Source organism: Oncorhynchus tshawytscha, linkage group LG06 (genome assembly GCF_018296145.1).
Source record: "Oncorhynchus tshawytscha isolate Ot180627B linkage group LG06, Otsh_v2.0, whole genome shotgun sequence".
Lineage (NCBI taxonomy): Eukaryota > Metazoa > Chordata > Actinopteri > Salmoniformes > Salmonidae > Oncorhynchus > Oncorhynchus tshawytscha.
The window spans coordinates 11,491,595-11,510,355 of record NC_056434.1 but is presented as its reverse complement, the minus strand read 5'-3'; the positions used below and the strand labels follow the sequence as shown (position 1 = coordinate 11,510,355).

The 18,761-nt window shown below is 41.1% G+C and overlaps 1 protein-coding gene across 1 annotated transcript; it reads right to left on the bottom strand.

The window, feature by feature from the left end:
• Window positions 1-1,949: 1,949 nt before the first annotated feature.
• On the bottom strand, window positions 1,950-5,470 carry LOC112252025 (claudin-1). The gene is made up of 4 exons (XM_024422904.2): window positions 4,472-5,470; window positions 3,929-4,093; window positions 3,576-3,666; window positions 1,950-2,995 (listed from the first exon to the last, which is right to left on the bottom strand). Exons 1-4 carry the CDS (start codon window positions 4,689-4,691, stop codon window positions 2,818-2,820), a joined length of 654 nt encoding a protein of 217 aa, XP_024278672.1. The 5' UTR covers window positions 4,692-5,470; the 3' UTR covers window positions 1,950-2,817.
• Window positions 5,471-18,761: the final 13,291 nt, after the last annotated feature.

Sequence of the window (18,761 nt, the reverse complement as noted above, 5' to 3'; positions counted from 1 at the left end):
AAACAAATTGACTAAACCAACTGAAATTCTTAAACTGTACATCTTGGGTCTTTCCGGCTAGTCTAGTTAAATTAGACTACAAACACGACTTTTCATGGACAAATAGACAAGAGAAAAAAGTTACATTGATCCACCCCTTTAAGGTTAGAGTTCCCGCTCGGCTATATTTCCATGTTACAGCGCTTGTTTCCGGCAAACAGAAGGGAGACCGAGTGGACTACCTGTGCTAATTAGCTATCTGCATCTCTGAACACCTGTGTGTAAATGGAAGACAACCGCCACAAATGCGTTGTCACTGAGAAATACTGTCGTCTGTAATCAATCAAATTTATTTATAAAGCCCTTCTTACATCAGCTGATGTCACAAAGTGCTGTACAGAAACCCAGTCTAAACCCCCAAACAGCAAGCAATGCAGGTGCAGAAGCACCTAACTGTGTTAAAACCAGTAAAACCGTGTGTATTTTGAATTTGTGAAATTATTATGATGTGATATGAAAGTAAAGGGATTTTTGTTTCTAGAACTGTAACACAAAGGAGAATCGATTCACGTTTAGATGGAGTATATGTCAGGTCCTTGGACTAAAAGGAGAAACGTTAGGCTCCTTTAGTCCATTACTAGGCTTCTCCTGGCAACATTAATACATTTATGAAATAACCTGACATCTCATTAGGCCTTTTCATTTATATTATAAATCCCACACGGAGACAAAGGACCTTCATATAGAGTGAAACAACAGAACAGAACTAGTCAGACAGAAGAACCATCCACTCTTTCAGTTTATGGAAAGAATACACACACATAGAAATAAGGTAATGTCTATTGGTGCATTTTACCATACATGAGCAGTTTAACCCCTAGTTAGTGTCCAGCAAATTACATGAAATAATGATCTTATCATTGTGTGATGTGTGTGTGTGAAAAGAACTGGCTTAGTGTGATTTGGTTTCAATACACATTGTTTCAAATGGCCTGAGAGACATGGGCCTACTGTCACATGACAAACAACTGACAGGTTGTTCACTGAAAGGACCAGGAATCAGTAGTGTTTCTGAGTGGTTTATTGAAACGGCCTTAAATAGACTCTGCCCTAAAATGGACGCCAAGTGCGGATCGTTTCAGTTCTCGCAAGTTCGAATCCCCGAGCTGACAAGGTACAAATCTGTCGTTCTGCCCCTGAACAGGCAGTTAACCCACTGTTCCTAGGCCGTCATTGAAAATAAGAATTTGTTCTTAACTGACTTGCCTAGTAAAATAAAGGTAAAATAAAATAAAAAAAATAAAAAATTACATGTGTATGGGATTTCCAAAAGCTAACCCTGGTCATGGAGAGAGAGAAATGCAGACATTTGATGATTTGCAAAAGAATTTGATGCTGATGCAAGTACAGTATTATGTTTTAATTTACAACTGATTATTATACACTGAGTGGACAAAACATTAGGACCACCTGCTCTTTCCATGACACAGACTGACCAGGTGAAAGCTATGATCCCTTATTGATGCCACCTGTTAAATCCACTTCAATCAGTGTAGATGAAGGGTAGGAGGCAGATTGAACAGGCTATGATAGTAGGTTATAAGTGCCTTTGAATGGGGTATGGTAGTAGATTATAAGAGCCTTTGAACGGGGTATGGTAGTAGATTATAAGAGCCTTTGAACGGGGTATGGTAGTAGGTTATAAGTGCCTTTGAACGGGGTATGGTAGTAGGTTATAAGTGCCTTTGAACGGGGTATGGTAGTAGGTTATAAGTGCCTTTGAACGGGGTATGGTAGTAGGTTATAAGTGCCTTTGAACGGGGTATGGTAGTAGGTTATAAGAGCCTTTGAACGGGGTATGGTAGTAGGTTATAAAAACCTGAAACCTGAAAGAGTCAAATAGAAGAAAAGAAAGAGAATGTAAAAAGGACATAATTTGAAGGCTGTAAAACATAACACACATTCAGTAGTATCTTTGTCTAATGAAGTATCTTTATGCAAATTCATCTTGATAATAATAACAGCAGATTTATGACAAGTTTACCATATATAGCACGTGATCAAGTACTAAATTAAGGGAATATTGCAGTACAGTACACTCTAAAGTGCACGTTTCAAATGTACAAGTTTGAAGAAATTTGAAGAAATAAAGTTTCTTGTTATGTGCATACGGTTGGTTGACCTACGGCACAGATTGCACATCTGCATGTCCAAACCAATACTTTCCCTTGGTGAAAAGTGAAAATCATTTAAATGGAAGATGTTTTCTAATCTGTTGGCCCCAAACAGAACACAATCAGGCACAGTTCAATCAAGCTGATATTTATGGAAGCTTACTCTGCAGTAGAGTTGCACAGTTCCAGTAACATTACCAGAATTCCTAGCTTTCCCAGAAGCCCTTGTTAGGGGATTCCGGATTTCCTGCTTATTTCCCCCTGTACATTTTGAGAGTCATAGGAACACTACTCTGCAGCCCTGTACATTGGTGATGGTATATAATGAAATGGTAGCTACATTGGCGATATTTGAAAATTCCTTTAGTGGAGGCACTTGACATGAGGTTGAAAACAGAGATATGGCAGGTGTTACACATCATGACTACAGCCAACCATCTTCACACATACAAACACAATTAATAAGAAAAATACTTTCATGGAGCACACAGACCTCCCAAATGAACTCTCACAATCATAATGTTGGCGAGTCACACACAGTAGAGTACTTGAGTAACTACACGTAGTACTCTACTGTAGTCCTTCAGTGTGAGTAGTAGGCTCTCTGGTTTAAGCCTCAACGAATTGAGCTTCCTTGGGCGTCCTCTAGGCATAGTGTGGCCCATTAAACATAGTGGGTGCCGGGCCTGGTGCCAGGAATTACTTTGGGTTGGGTGAAGGATGAGACTGAGCGTGAGCCCTGGGGACAACTCCACAGATACCTGCAGCCCAGGAGAAATCCGCCCACCACAGAGCAGATACCTGCACCCCAGCTCACCAGCACAGCGTTGCCAAACTCAAACCTATCGGTTTAAAAAAGAAACACAAAATAACACACCCAGTCAACACTACAGAATGTAGTCCACATCAGCCGCAAAACACAGATTATAAACTGGGTGGTTCGAGCCCTGAACTCTGATTGGCTGACAGCCATGGTATATCAGACCGTATACCACGGGTCTGACAAAACATTTATTTTTACTGCTCTAATTACGGTGGTAACCAGTTTATAATAGCAATAAGGCACCTCGGGGGTTGGTGGTATATAACCAATATACCACGGCTAAGGGCTGTATCTCGACACTCCACAATGCGTTGCGTCGTGCGTAAGAACAGCCCTTAGCCATGGTATATTGGACATACACTAGACCCCCTCGTCCCTTATTGCTTAAATAAACTATGTGTAGAATTCTAAATCGAAATAACAATTTGATATAAATTGCACTAGCCAGGTGTAGTTTTTTAGCTTGTACAACAAATTGCACCCTATTCCCTGGGTCCTTGGTCAAAATTAGTGCATTCATAAGGCTCAGCCTAAAGACTATTACAATTCTTAACACACAGAGTTGTGGATGATTCTGCTACCGTGCTACTCGACAGTACCTGTTATGTAAGGAAGTAGGTGAGTCTGAGAATACAAAGGACCGGATGATGGCGTTGGCAAACCAGGAGGTTACCGATATGGCCAGAACACCTACAGAGAAGAGCAATATTAGAACATCTTATTACACACTATTTCATATCAGCTTCTCTCACACCTAGAGTTAAAACTATCAGCATTTTCAGTGGTAAAAGCAGCATTTTGGGCTATGGTACAGAGATGTATGCTAAAGCACAGAGTTATGTAGTATCAGATGGGACCATTTTTTGGCATTTCACAATGTAGCATTTACTGTTCAGAGCTAAATCAATAAAAACAACTTTCATTACTGATATGATAATGTAGCCGACTGTACCTGCAATGATGAAGAGGAATCCTCCAACAATGGCTACTCTATCCTTCTGATTTTCATCCTCCTCCAGGCATCGAGTGCATCTCATCCCCAGCGTGGCTACCAGCACGCCAATGGCTGACAACAGGACACTGAGGATCATCACCACTCGGGTGATCAGAATCTCCGCTATACGCACAGGGCAAATGTCAAAGGCCAACGCATACTCTCAACACTCAGTCGGACATACACTAAGATTGAATATGGCTACATTGAACACATCCATACCAAAGTCACAAGTCAGTGTGAAACTTACTGAGAGAAAGAACATAGACACTGGAACAGTGTGTGAACAAGTATGATTTGTAATAATAAATGGTTGTAGTCATCTGTTTCAATTATCAACATGTATTGTGTATTATTAGGCTTATTTGTATCTTTTCATTGTAATCGGACATCAACAAGTAGCCTACCATTATATTAAGCTATATTGTGCCTGCTCTGAAGGTGAGTGACCACTAGTGATCGAATAGTGGGTGATGATGGCAGACACTAAGGAAAACTTACCTGGCAGGTGAAAGAGTGACTTGTAATTGACGCACATCGTGTGTCTTGTGGCGTCGACGGTGCATGACATCCATAACCCCAGGTACGTTTCCTTTGATGTTACCGTGCTCTCTGTGTAAGAGTGCCTTTTCCACTCCACCATAGTGGTGGCAATCACTGAGCCAACAAGACCGATCAAAGCAAGAGCATAACCGGGAAGTTGAACCGCAGAGCTCGTCATGATATTCCGATGAAATTATGTTTGATAATAAAGGCTACTAAAATGGGAGTTGATGAAAAATAGACAAAATCCGTGAACAGTGGAAAATCTAATCTTTAAATTGTTGAAATGTCCTTGATTCTCAATGTCTGTTAAATCTATTGAAGCAAACCGAACTCCGTTAAAGTTTAATTCCTGCCGCGTTGTGGACCGTTATCTCGTACTCTCAGCATTGCCTGTGTTCAGTGAGTAGTGCATCCACTCTTGGCTATTTAAACCGTCTGCGGGACAATTCTCGAGCGCATACTAGTGGTTATACATAGATCGATTTCTATGAAAAGCTCAGCACGTTGTCATAATGGGTGTGATAGTCTTTCCCTCTATCATTCATGCCCTATTTTTTTTTAAGAACTACGTGAAAATCAACTAAAACAAATGTATTCCACTGCACAAAACTAAAGCTGTGATGTGTATTAATCTGCTATAGTCACTCACATCCTACTTGTGATAATTATGTTTTATTAATTTCATTACAATATATTCACATTAGATGGCCTTCCACATAATTCATATGCATATGCTTATGACATAGTCTGAGCTGTTAAATGAGTTTGCTTATCATTACCTTTTTCCAACCCATATGAAAATCAAACCCTTGGTGATTTTTCCCCAGTTTACACAAAATCCAAACCAGTTTTAAATTCAACCAATGCAGTTGATTTTAGGCCTATGTAATGGTCTTACATTTTCAGGATTGTCAGGTTTTGTATGCAATTTGTATTTAAAACTAACGTAAACTCACCCCATTCCGTACAAATGTGCGCAACCACAACATTCAAACGAGGCTACAAAGAAAACTAATGGGACTGTAGCGACTGTGTTGACAAAATCGGGGGCGTGAATTAGGTTTCTATTCAAGCGTTGATGACATGGTAATGGATCTATAGTATTGGAGAAAAGTTGAAAAAACTGACCCTCCGTTACATCTTGACGTGTCATGTCGTAACGTACAGCAGGCATAAAGCAACTATTTCTGTCTTACAATCTCTCTCCAACAGGTGTAGCACTTCTATCATCCTTTAAAAACAAGAAATGGACAGTGACAGGGGTAAGGGGGGATACCTAGTCATTTTTTTCTTCATCATTGCATGTGATCATCATTCTCAAAGCCACTGTTTACTTCTAAGGTCACTTTAGCACCATTATTCAAATTCGACACAAACCTTCAAATAGGTATGTAATGACACAATATATAAACTATTTATAGTGTTTTATTTACATTTTAGAGGCGATAAGGTGATGTTGGACAGACCGAGTGAAAAAAGCTATTTTCCCACACAACATCTCTCCTTACTATCACGCATTAGTTTCGCTTCGCCACCCGCCATTTTTAAAAAGACCTGATGGGGCTCATTGCCTTCTTGAATTATGCAGAAATGGGCAGCGTTTAGGTCATGTAATTGATTCTGTTGGAAAGGGGAGAAATTGTGCTTTACAATGGTATTGACATTACAGTTGATCTGGAAGTATTACGTTTTCGGGGCCGTAAAATAAGGGCAATTGTACAGACCCAGGCGATGTACGAATTTATGTGAGTTTACGTTAGCCATGTTTACGGTATTTAAATGTTTCACAAACACAGTTTATGTTTACATACAATGCATTCGGAAAGTATTCAGACCCCTTGACTTTTTCCATATTTTGTTACGTTACAGCCTTATTCTAAAATGTATTAAATCGACTCCCCACCCTCATCAATCTACACACAATACCCCATAATGACATAGCAAAAACCTTTTGTAATGAATTTTTGCAATTTTATATATATATACATATATATATATATATATATATATATGTATATATACATATATATATATATATATATATATATATATATATATATATATATATATATATATATATATGTATATATACATATATATATATATAACAAAGAAACACGAACTTACAAAAAAACAATAAACGAAACCGAAACAGCCTATCTGGTGCATATATATATATATATATATAATCATATGTATATATACATATATATATATATATATATATATATATATATATATATATATGTATGTATGTATGTATGTATGTATATATATATATATATATATATATATATATATATATATATATATATATATATATATATATATATATATATGTATATAAAACCTGAACCATTTACATACAGTGCATTCGGAAAGTATTCAGACACCTTGACTTTTTCCACATTTTGTTACGTTACAGCCTTATTCGAAAATGTACAAATCTACACACAATACCCCATAATGACAAAGTGAAAACAGGTTTTTAGAATTTTTTGGAAATGTATAAAAAACATAAATACCTTATTTACATAAGTATTCAGACCCTTTGCTATGGGACACGAAATTGAGCTCAGGTGCACCCTGTTTCCATTGATCATCCTTGAGATGTTTCTACAACTGTGGTAAATTGAATTGATTGGACATGATTTGGAAAGGCACAAACCTGTGTATATAAGGTCCCACAGTTGACAGTGCACGTCAGAGCAAAAACCAAGCCATGAGGTCGGAGGAATTGTCCATGGAGCTCCTAGACAGGATTGTGTCAAGGCACAGATCTGGGGAAGGGAACCAAAAAATGTCTGCAGCATTGAAGGTCCCAAAGAACACAGTGCCCTCCATCATTCTTATAATGGAAGAGGTTTGGAACCACCGAAACTCTTCCTAGAGCTGGCCGCCCGGCCAAACTGAGCAATCGGAGGAGAATAGCCTTGGTCAGGGAGGTGACCAAGAACCCGATGGTCACTCTGATAGAGTTCCTCTGTGGAGATGGGAGAACCTTCCAGAAGGACAACCAACTCTGCAGCACTCCACCAATCAGTCCTTCATGGCAGAGTGACGAGACGAAAGTCACTCCTCAGTAAAAGGCACCTGACAGTCCGCATGGAGGTTGCCAAAAAGCGCCTAAAGACTCTCAGACCATGAGAAACACGATTCTCTGGTCTGATGAAACCAAAACTGAACTCCTTGGCCTGAATGCCAAGCGTCACGTCTGGAGGAAACCTGGCACCATCTCTACGGTGAAGAATGGTGGTGGCAGAATTATGCTGGGGGGATGTTCTTCAGTGGCAGGGACTGGGTGACTAGTCAGGATCAAGGGAAAGGTGAAAGGAGCAAAGTACAGAGAGATCCTTGATGGAAACCTGCTCCAGAGTGCTCAGGACCTCAGACTGGAGCAAACGTTCACCTTACAACAGGACAACGACCCTAAGCACTGTCGTGTCTTTGGCTATGCCGGATTAAGTGATATGACATGCTATTCTATAAAATAATTTCTCCGTAATTAATATCACCTGATTGAGCTAATCATGTAAATGTAATTAACTAGAGAGTCAGGCACCACAAAATATTATTTATAGAGCTGTTATCTTCTGAATAAACTCTTAAAGACCTAGTAATATTTTACATCAATAGCAGTCAATATCAATCGTCATCTTACTTCAGTCTCATCTGAAAGTTGTAAATTCTTGGTTATCTGCACGAACCCTGGCTAACAATTTGAATCAGCAATACAAAATTGGGTTTAATTATTTATTTACTAAATACCTAACTAATTACACACACATAATTCAATTATAACTTGATTACAAATTACGTCATAAAGGAAAACGTCCCTAGCGGGCGGAACAGATATGACAGCTTGTTACACAAAGGAAAAGGGATGAGTTTGAGTGAAAGAGCGGGAAGACTGATTGACACAGGGAGAAGCTGTGCTATCGTAAATACAGTATCTGATGCATTCTAAATTACCGCTCATTTGGAAAAGGAAAATGCAATAAATATTTACTCTGAGCTGCGCTTCGGTAGGTTGATGGTAGATGGAAGGCCGTGTTGCCAAACCGAGTCCTTTGAAGAATGTCTCTGTCAGTTGGATACGTTGTAGTAACGTCGTTGGGTGATAGACGGGATACTCTGTCTGTTCCTTCCTAACCCTCGTTGCATCTGCTGTTGCTAACTCAACGGCTATGAGGTATCACTTCTGTAGTGAATAAGAGTTCAAAGTTCATACCATTCGCAACCAAAGCTCACGCTGATGTTGACTTCATCCTGTAGTTATTATCTGAACCATTCTGACATCGGACCGTCGTCCTACATCCTCGGAACAGGAGGTTATATTGTCGTCAAGGGCTTATATAGGAAGGGAGAGGAGGGCGTGTTTGAAAAGTTTTATAGCCCATTTATAGCCCATGTCCCTTCACAGGGGCGAGCCACTGATTGAGCAGAACCCTGTCTTATGAAAACCCAAATCTCACATTTTAGAAGCTGAAATCACATTTCAGCCCATCACGAATAATGTCATATTCAAACATTTAAATTGAACAACAATTCCATGTGAATCCAATAACTCTGATGTGTAGACTTTCCACTGTAGAGTTTGTCATCTTATCATTGATGAGACTGTCTCAGATGACAACCGAACTGACATCATATTCATTAAGTACCACCGCATATGTTCAATTGCTCGCATTACCAGAATATATTTCATTTCCCCCCACCTTCTGATGTTCCCAGAATCTCTGTTAACCAATGGTTTTGCAAATGTAACATCAGTAGGGTAGAGAGAGGAAAAGGGGGGAAAGAGGTATTTATGACTGTCATAAACCTACCCCCCAGGCCAACGTCATGACAGCACACAGCCAAGACAACGTAGGAGTGGCTTAGGGAAAAGTCTCTGAATGTCCTTGAGTGGCCCAGCCAGAGCCCGGACTTGAACCTGATCGAACATCTCTAGAGAGACCTGAAAATAGCTATGCAGCAACGCTCCCCATCCAACCTTACATAGGCTAAGAGGATCTGCAGAGAAGAATGGGAGAAACTCCTCAATTACAGGTGTGCCAAGCTTGTAGCATCATACCCAAGAAGACTCGAGGCTGTAATCGCTGCCGAAGGTGCTTCAACAAAGTACTGTTTTTAGACAAGTTGAGTATCTGGAGCATCAGCATTTGTGGGTTCAAATACAGGCTCAAAATGGCCAGAAACAAAGATCTTTCTTCTGAAACTCATCAGTCTATTCTTGTTCTGAGAAATGAAGGCTATTACATGTGAGAAATTGCCAAGAAACTGAAGATCTCGTACAACACTGTGTACTACTCCCATCACAGAACAGCGCAAACTGGCTCTAACCAGAATAGAAAGAGGAGACGGAGGCCCGGGTGCACAACTGAGCAAGAGGACAACTACATTAGAGTGTCTAGTTTGAGAAACAGACGCCTCACAAGTCCTCAACTGGCACCTTCATTAATTAGTACCTGCAAAACACCAGTCTCAACGTCAACAGTGAAGAGGCGATTCCGGGATGCTGGCCTTCTAGGCAGAGTTCCTCTGTCCAGTGTCTGTGTTCTTTTGCCCATCTTAATCTTTTTTTTATTGGACAATCTAAGATATGGCTTTTTCTTTGCAACTCTGCCTAGAAGGCCAGCATCCTGGAGTCGCCTCTTCACTAAAGCAGTGTACACCCACCAGATGTAGTGATCATAATATAATTTTTTATTTTTTTATTTCACCTTTATTTAACCAGGTAGGCTAGTTGAGAACAAGTTCTCATTTGCAACTGCGACCTGGCCAAGATAAAGCATAGCAGTGTGAACAGACAACACAGAGTTACACATGGAGTAAACAATTAACAAGTCAATAACACAGTAGAAAAAAAAGGGGAGTCTATATACATTGTGTGCAAAAGGCATGAGGAGGTAGGAGAATAATTACAATTTTGCAGATTAACACTGGAGTGATAAATGATCAGATGGTCATGTACAGGTAGAGATATTGGTGTGCAAAAGAGCAGAAAAGTAAATAAATAAAAACAGTATGGGGATGAGGTAGGTAAAAATGGGTGGGCTATTTACCGATAGACTATGTACAGCTGCAGCGATCGGTTAGCTGCTCAGATAGCAGATGTTTGAAGTTGGTGAGGGAGATAAAAGTCTCCAACTTCAGCGATTTTTGCAATTCGTTCCAGTCACTGGCAGCAGAGAACTGGAAGGAAAGGCGGCCAAATGAGGTGTTGGCTTTAGGGATGATCAGTGAGATACACCTGCTGGAGCACGTGCTACGGATGGGTGTTGCCATCGTGACCAGTGAACTGAGATAAGGCGGAGCTTTACCTAGCATGGACTTGTAGATGACCTGGAGCCAGTGGGTCTGGCGACGAATATGTAGCGAGGGCCAGCCGACTAGAGCATACAAGTCGCAGTGGTGGGTGGTATAATGTGCCTTAGTGACAAAACGGATGGCACTGTGATAAACTGCATCCAGTTTGCTGAGTAGAGTGTTGGAAGCAATTTTGTAGATGACGTCGCCGAAGTCGAGGATCGGTAGGATAGTCAGTTTTACTAGGGTAAGTTTGGCGGCGCGAGTGAAGGAGGCTTTGTTGCGGAATAGAAAGCCGACTCTTGATTTGATTTTCGATTGGAGATGTTTGATATGAGTCTGGAAGGAGAGTTTACAGTCTAGCCAGACACCTAGGTACTTATAGATGTCCACATATTCAAGGTCGGAACCATCCAGGGTGGTGATGCTGGTCAGGCGTGCGGGTGCAGGCAGCGAACGGTTGAAAAGCATGCATTTGGTTTTACTAGCGTTTAAGAGTAGTTGGAGGCCACGGAAGGAGTGTTGTATGGCATTGAAGCTCGTTTGGAGGTTAGATAGCACAGTGTCCAAGGACGGTCGTAGACATATTTAGAAAAAAAATATTCCAAAGACCGGACCTAAAGTTGTGTAGTAACGATAATACAAGAGGTTTTGCAATGATTCCTATAAGTGAAATAAGTGAAAAATATTTGTTGTTCTGAGGAACAGCCTGACACTACACTTGAAGCATTTATGAAACTGCTTCTTCTGTAGCTGATATTTTATTTAACTAGACAAGTCAGTTAAGAACAAATTCTTATTTACAATGACAGCCTACCACGGACGACACTGAGCCAATTGTGCGTCACCCTATGGTACTCCCAATCACGGCCAGTTGTGATACAGCCTGGAATTGATCCAAGGGCCTGTAGTGATGCCTCTAGCACTGAGATGCAGTGTCTTAGACCGCTGCGCCACTTAGGAGTCACTTGATAGGCATGCACCCATCAAGAAACGGATTGTTGGAACTGCTAAATCCCCATGGAGAGAAGATGAATTGTAAAACTGCATGGATGAGAGCGATGAGGCAAAGTGAATAGCAAATAAGTCTGACAACATAGCAGACTGGCAAAAATACAGTACGTTTAGAAATCACGTAACTAAACTAAACAAAAATAAGAAGGAACTTTACTGTGGAACAAAGATAAATGATATAAAGAACAATTGTAAAAAGTTCTGGAGTACTTTAAATGAAATTCAAGGCATAAAAGCAAACTCGGCGCCATCCTTCATTGAGGCAAATAGCTTGTTTAAATCAAAACCCTTTGATATTGCCAACCAGTTTAATCAATTTTTTGTTGACAAGATTAGCAAATTTACACAGGACATGCAAACAACAAATGCTGAGTCTTCATATTCATGCATAATGAACCAAATAAGGAAAGACAAGCACTGTAGTTTTAAGTTCAGCAAAGTGGGTGTGGAAGAGATGAAAAAAGACTAGAGGACAGTGTGTACCCTCAGACGTGGAGAGGGGGCAAAGGTTATTGAAGAATGTGGCGATTGAGCAAGTTAAGGAGACTTAATTGCTGAGTGTAACCCTAGAAAGTAAGCTGTCAAGGTCAAAACATATAGGCTCAATGGTTGTTAAAATGGGAACAGATCTGTCCGTGACAGGGCGTTGCTCTGCCTTCTTGACATCTCAGTCGACCAGACAGGTTCTACAGGCCCTAGTTTTGACGTACTTGGAATACTGCCCAGCTGTTTGGTCAAGTGCGGCAAAGATGAACAAAGGTAAATTGCAGTTGGTCCAGAACAAAGCAGCATGTATTGCACTTAGATGTACATGGAGGGAATGTGTCAGTAACAGGCATGTCAATCTCTCCTGGTTCAAAGTTGAGGAGAGATTGACTGCATCACTATTGGTCTTTGTGCGAGGTATTGATGTGTTGAAGATATCGAACTACCTGTTCAAGCAGTTGGCACACAGTTCGGACACTCGAAGGTACAACCGGAGGTCTCTTCACAGTCCCCAGGTCCAGAACGGAGGCTGGGAAACACACAGTATTAAATAGAGCCGTGACTTCATGGAACTCTGCCAGTGCAGGTAACTCAAGCTAGAAATAAAACCATATTAAAACATTTATAAAAGAATACCTTACTGCACAAAGGGGACTGTGAAGAGACAAAGCCATTTTATGTATGTTGTACTGTAATTTACACTGTACTATGTATTATTTATAAGCCGTTGGGGGAGGCGAGGTGGTGCTAAGCTGACACATGGAATTGTTTTAAGATGGTCATACTATGGATCATTTAGCTTTTTGATTTTGAATTTTAGGACCTCATTAGGTATCCAAAAAAATATAAACATTTGAAAAAATATAGATTTTGACCTTTACTACTAAAGCCCATATAACCATATTGAGTAACACATTTATAAATAGCAAAAACTACAGTAAAAAAAAAGCATAATAAACAAGGTTTGTCAGTCCTAAATCTAGGATATATTAAAAAAAACTCAGGAAATATCTTATGTAAATAAGTATTCATACCCTTTGCTATGAGACTCGAAATTGACCTTAGGTGCATCCTGTTTCCATTGATCATCCTTGAGATGTTTCTACAACATGATTGGAGTCCACCTGTGGTAAATTCAAATGATTGGACATGATTTGGAAAGGCACACACCTGTCTATATACTGCAAGATCCCACAGTTGACAGTGCATGTCAGAGCAAAAACCAAGTCATGAGGTCGAAGGAATTGTGTCAAGGCACAGATCTGGGGAAGGGTACAAAAAACATTTCTGCAGCATTGAAGGTCCCCAAGAACACAGTGGCCCCAGTAGCATGGGGAAATTAGATACTCCATTGTTTGGCCCAAGTCCATACTGATTTCCACTGAAATATAGGCCAGCATCTTCATCATGTTGTGTACGGGGGTCCGCGTCATGTTCAGAATATGACAATGTATAATTAGAGCAGTTTTGTCCCTTGAGCAGTTGTATTCATAATCATAATACAGTCCCACTCTGACATAGAGACACCATTTACATTCAAGGTGATGAGCTGTAGCTAAAGCTCGTAGGAATCACACAAAAGCAAGAAGGTGGAGGAGGGGCACTTTGCTGGTCCACCCAGTTCTGATTACTGGAAATGAGGTTTAGTAGGCTAATTAACAAACAATCCTGATTAGATCATACTTAGGACCTGTATTTGTGTGTGTTACAGATATTGAGCTGCACATTATCACAGGTTGGTCACAATTAAAGTAAATTAGAGATGCTGTCTGACATCACTATTTCAGAAGTTCTTCAAGGTAAATAAGGCATACTTTTATGACTGCTGAATGCCAACTATCAATCTTAGATCATGTATTTTCAGGTAGAGATACCCCACGCAGCAACTGTCTCATCTCACTGTCTCAGACTGCAATGGATTCAATAAATAAATAAATGAACCAATGTTGGTCTAGTTGGTTAAAAAAAAAAAAAAAAAAAAATATATATATATATATATATATATATATATATATATATATATATATATATATATATATATATATATATATATATATATTGGTTTAATCGCTCAACACTAATGGGTTCAAATCCTATTTGAAATAATTTCAAAGACTTTATCTGTGATTGATTGAGCAATAGGCATGATCTGCACTTTTGGGACTATTCTATCTGGCACTCAAGGCAGGCTACATCAAATGTTCAAAGTATTTAAAATATTTACAATAGAATTTGAACCCAGGCCTGCTGTGTAGTTACTGGATAGAATGTACAGTATCCTCAAAAATGCAATAGGTTAACAACCACAACAACTAAAACAGGCCTCCAATTTCTTATCTTGTCATTTGTATACTGTCACAGGTTTGAGGAGGTAACCCTGCAATCAATAAATGCAAGGCTACTCACTGAATGTCGGCGAAGGTCATACTAGGTAAAACAGACACATTAAGTTGAACATGTTTGCAGGTCAATTCTTTTGCAGGTCATTCTAAATTATGGCAATCAAAACAATGATGACTTAATTCCCAGATCTGAAATGGAAGCCAGCTAATTGTTCTATGTACATACCTGTGGAGCAGCACTGTGTGTAGTGTAGAGTATATCTGGTATTATAAACTGGGTGGTTTGAGCCCTGAATTCTGATTGGCTGACAGCCGTGGTATATCAGACCGTATACCATGGGTATGACAAAACGTTTAGTTTTACTGCCCTAATGACATTGGTAACTAGTTTATAATAGCAGTAAGGCTCCTCAGGGGTTTGGGATATATGGCCAATATACCACGGCTAAGGGCTGTGTCTAGGCACTCCGTGTTGCATGGTGCGTAGGAAGAGCCCTTAGCCGTGGTATATTGGCCATGTACCACACCTCTTCGGGCCTTGTTGCTTAACTATCCTTTGTCATTCTAGGATAAGATTGCCATCTAGTGGACAATCTAAGTAACAGATCTACAAGACAAGTGACAGGTGGCAGTCAGATCTGTGAACTAGAGCATCTCACATACTGACCTCAGTTATTCCCTGAAATATCATGATCACTTCCTAATAACAAATGTAGCATTATCCCTTTCTCATTATCTCCAAACACTATTCACTTTCCTATTACTTACTGAACTTTGTGACCTTTGACATAGATCTAGAACGTATTTGATCAGTTAAATCATACTTAGGATATTTAAACAGCATTTTTTGGGGGGGGGGACCAGAAAGGACACACAAATAATCTCACAGAATAATGTCGCTCTTGGGAAAGGAACATGGAGCAGCAGGTAGCCAGGGCCTCCCAGGTGGTGCAGTGGTTAAGGGCGCTGTGCCAGCTGCGCCATCAGAGACTCTGGGTTCGCGCCCAGGCTCTGTCGTAACCGGCCGTGAACGGGAGGTCCATGGGGCGACCCACAATTGGCCTAGCGTCGTCCGGGTTAGGGAGGGCTTGGTCGGTAGGGATGTCCTTGTCTCATCGCACAGCAGCGACTCCTGTGGCGGGCCGGGCGCAGTGCGTGCTAGCCAAGGTTGCCAGGTGTTTCCTCCGACACATTGGTGCGCCTGGCTTCCGGGTTGGATGCGCGCTGTGTTAAGAAGCAGTGTGGCTAGGTTGGGTTGTGTATCGGAGGATGCATGACTTTCAAACTTCGTCTCTCCCGAGATTGTTTGAGAGTTGTAGCGATGAGACAAGATAGTAGCTACTACAACAATTGGACACCACGAAATTGGGGAGAAAAAGGGTTAAAAAAATGTTTTTTTAAAGAGTCTTGGGCCAGTAACCGAAAGGTCGCTGGTTTGAATCCCCAAGCCGATTACTTGAAAAAAAAACCTGTTGATATGCCCTTGAGCAAAGCACTTAACTCCAATTGCCCCCCTAAGTCGCTCTGGATAAAAATGTCATAATTTGGTCACACTTAATAGGTTATATAGTAAGTTGCACAGACACCATGCATTTACAATGTACAGTATAACGATGTAGACCTACATGTACATTAACTATACAATAAACTAATTTGTCCAGTTTCTTTGCAATACAACTCTTTTCATTCAAACTGAATGTTTTGTTTTATGTACCTTATCTGCATATATAGACTACATTCATACATTCTCTTCACCAAAGTTACCTAACTACATTACGTACAGGAAGTAACACCCGTAATGCAGTAAAAACGAAACGTTTTAGGCTGAGGCCTATAGCAGAGATGTAATTGAACACATGCGGAGGACTGCTCTGGCATGTATTGGAGGTGACTCATTCTTAGCACAGGCCTCTGGACTGCTGCTCTCAAACCAGTCCGATGTCATTCCTGCATCAGGCACAGCACACAGCTCAAAGAGCACAGTGCCCTGGGCCAAACGGTCCGCTGCCTATTTTTATTAACATGATGTGAATGCCTGCTTTCTCTCGCTCTCGCTCTACCCACATACCAGCATTCAACAGGGTGATGATGCAGATTAAATCACTATACAGGTTAATACACTGCTCAAAAAAATAAAGAGAACACTAAAATAACACATCCTAGATCTGAATGAATGAAATATTCTTATTAAATACTTTTTTCTTTACATAGTTGAATGTGCTGACAACAAAATCACAGAAAAATGATAAATGGAAATCAAATTTATCAACCCATGGAGGTCTGGATTTGGAGTCACACTCAAAATTAAAGTGGAAAACCACACTACAGGCTAATCCAACTTTGATGTAATGTCCTTAAAACAAGTCAAAATGAGGCTCAGTAGTGTGTGTGGCCTCCACGTGCCTGTATGACCTCCCAACAACGCCTGGGCATGCTCCTGATGAGGTGGTGAGGTGAGGTGGTGGATGGTCTCCTGAGGGATCTCCTCCCAGACAGTCTGTGGTGCAACGTGGCGTTGGTGGATGGAGCGAGACATGATGTCCCAGATGTGCTCAATTGGATTCAGGTCTGGGGAACGGGCGGGCCAGTCCATAGCATCAATGCCTTCCTCTTGCAGGAACTGCTGACACACTCGAGCCACATGAGGTCTAGCATTGTCTTGCATTAGGAGGAACCCAGGGCCAACCGCACCAGCATATGGTCTCACAAGGGGTCTGAGGATCTCATCTCGGTGCCTAATGGCAGTCAGGCTACCTCTGGCAAGCACATGGAGAGCTGTGCGGCCCCCCCAAAAAATGCCACCCCACACCATGACTGACCCACCGCCAAACCGGTCATGCTGGAGGATGTTGCAGGCAGCAGAACGTTCTCCACGGCGTCTCCAGACTGTCACGTCTGTCACATGTGCTCAGTGTGAACCTGCTTTCATCTGTGAAGAGCACAGGGCGCCAGTGGCGAATTTGCCAATCTTGGTGTTCTCTGGCAAATGCCAAATGTCCTGCACGGTGTTGGGCTGTAAGCACAACCCCCACCTGTGGACATCGGGCCCTCATTCCACCCTCATGGAGTCTGTTTCTGACTGTTTGAGCAGACACATGCACATTTGTGGCCTGCTGGAGGTCATTTTGCAGGGCGCTGGCAGTGCTCCTCCTGCTCCTCCTTGCACAAAGGCGGAGGTTAGCGGTCCTGCTGCTGGGTTGTTGCCCTCCTACGGCCTCCTCCACGTCTCCTGATGTACTGTCCTGTCTCCTGGTAGCGCCTCCATGCTCTGGACACTACGCTGACAGACACAGCAAACCTTCTTGCCACAGCTCGCATTGATGTGCCATCCTGGATGAGCTGCACTACCTGAGCCACTTGTGTGGGTTGTAGACTCCGTCTCATGCTACCACTAGAGTGAAAGCACCGCCAGCATTCAAAAGTGACCAAAACATCAGCCAGGAAGCATAGGAACTGAGAAGTGGTCTGTGGTTATCACCTGCAGAACCACTCATTTATTGGGGGTGTCTTGCTAATTGCCTATCATTTCCACCTGTTATCTATTCCATTTGCACAACAGCATGTGAAATGTATTGTCAATCAGTGTTGCTTCCTAAGTGGACAGTTTGATTTCACAGAAGTGTGATTGACTTGGAGTTACATTGTGTTGTTAAAGTGTTCCTTTTATTTTTTTGAGCAGTGTATGTTTCCGAATCCACCACTTTTACTGAGAGGGTAGCCAGAATCATAGCTGCGGGAAAGTAGGGGTGCTGAGGGTGCTGCATCACCCCCTGAAAAATCAGAATTTAATTATTTTTAAAAAATGTAGTGCACTGGGCCTTTACTAATCCTGTATCAGCGGACCAATATAGCCGCATGTAGTCGCAAAAAAACATCTATATAGCCGTCGGTAACCTCAAAAAAACATCTACATGGCATCTGTAACCTCAAAAAAACATCTATATAGCCACCTGTAACCTCAAAAAAACATCTATATAGCCACCTGTAACCTCAAAAAAACATCTATATAGCCACCTGTAACCTCAAAAAAACATCTATATAGCCACCTGTAACCTCAAAAAAACATCTATATAGCCACCTGTAACCTCAAA

What these genes read in the sequence shown, in the direction of transcription:
- LOC112252025 (XM_024422904.2), bottom strand. Translation starts at nt 4,691, where the DNA reads ATGACGAGCTCTGCGGTTCAACTTCCCGGTTATGCTCTTGCTTTGATC. An exon ending in GTCACTCTTTCACCTGCCAG is followed by an intron (nt 4,094 to 4,471) that starts GTAAGTTTTCCT and finishes CTGTGCGTATAG; the next exon opens with CGGAGATTCTGATCACCCGA. An exon ending in CCTACTTCCTTACATAACAG is followed by an intron (nt 2,996 to 3,575) that starts GTACTGTCGAGT and finishes TTAAACCGATAG; the next exon opens with GTTTGAGTTTGGCAACGCTG.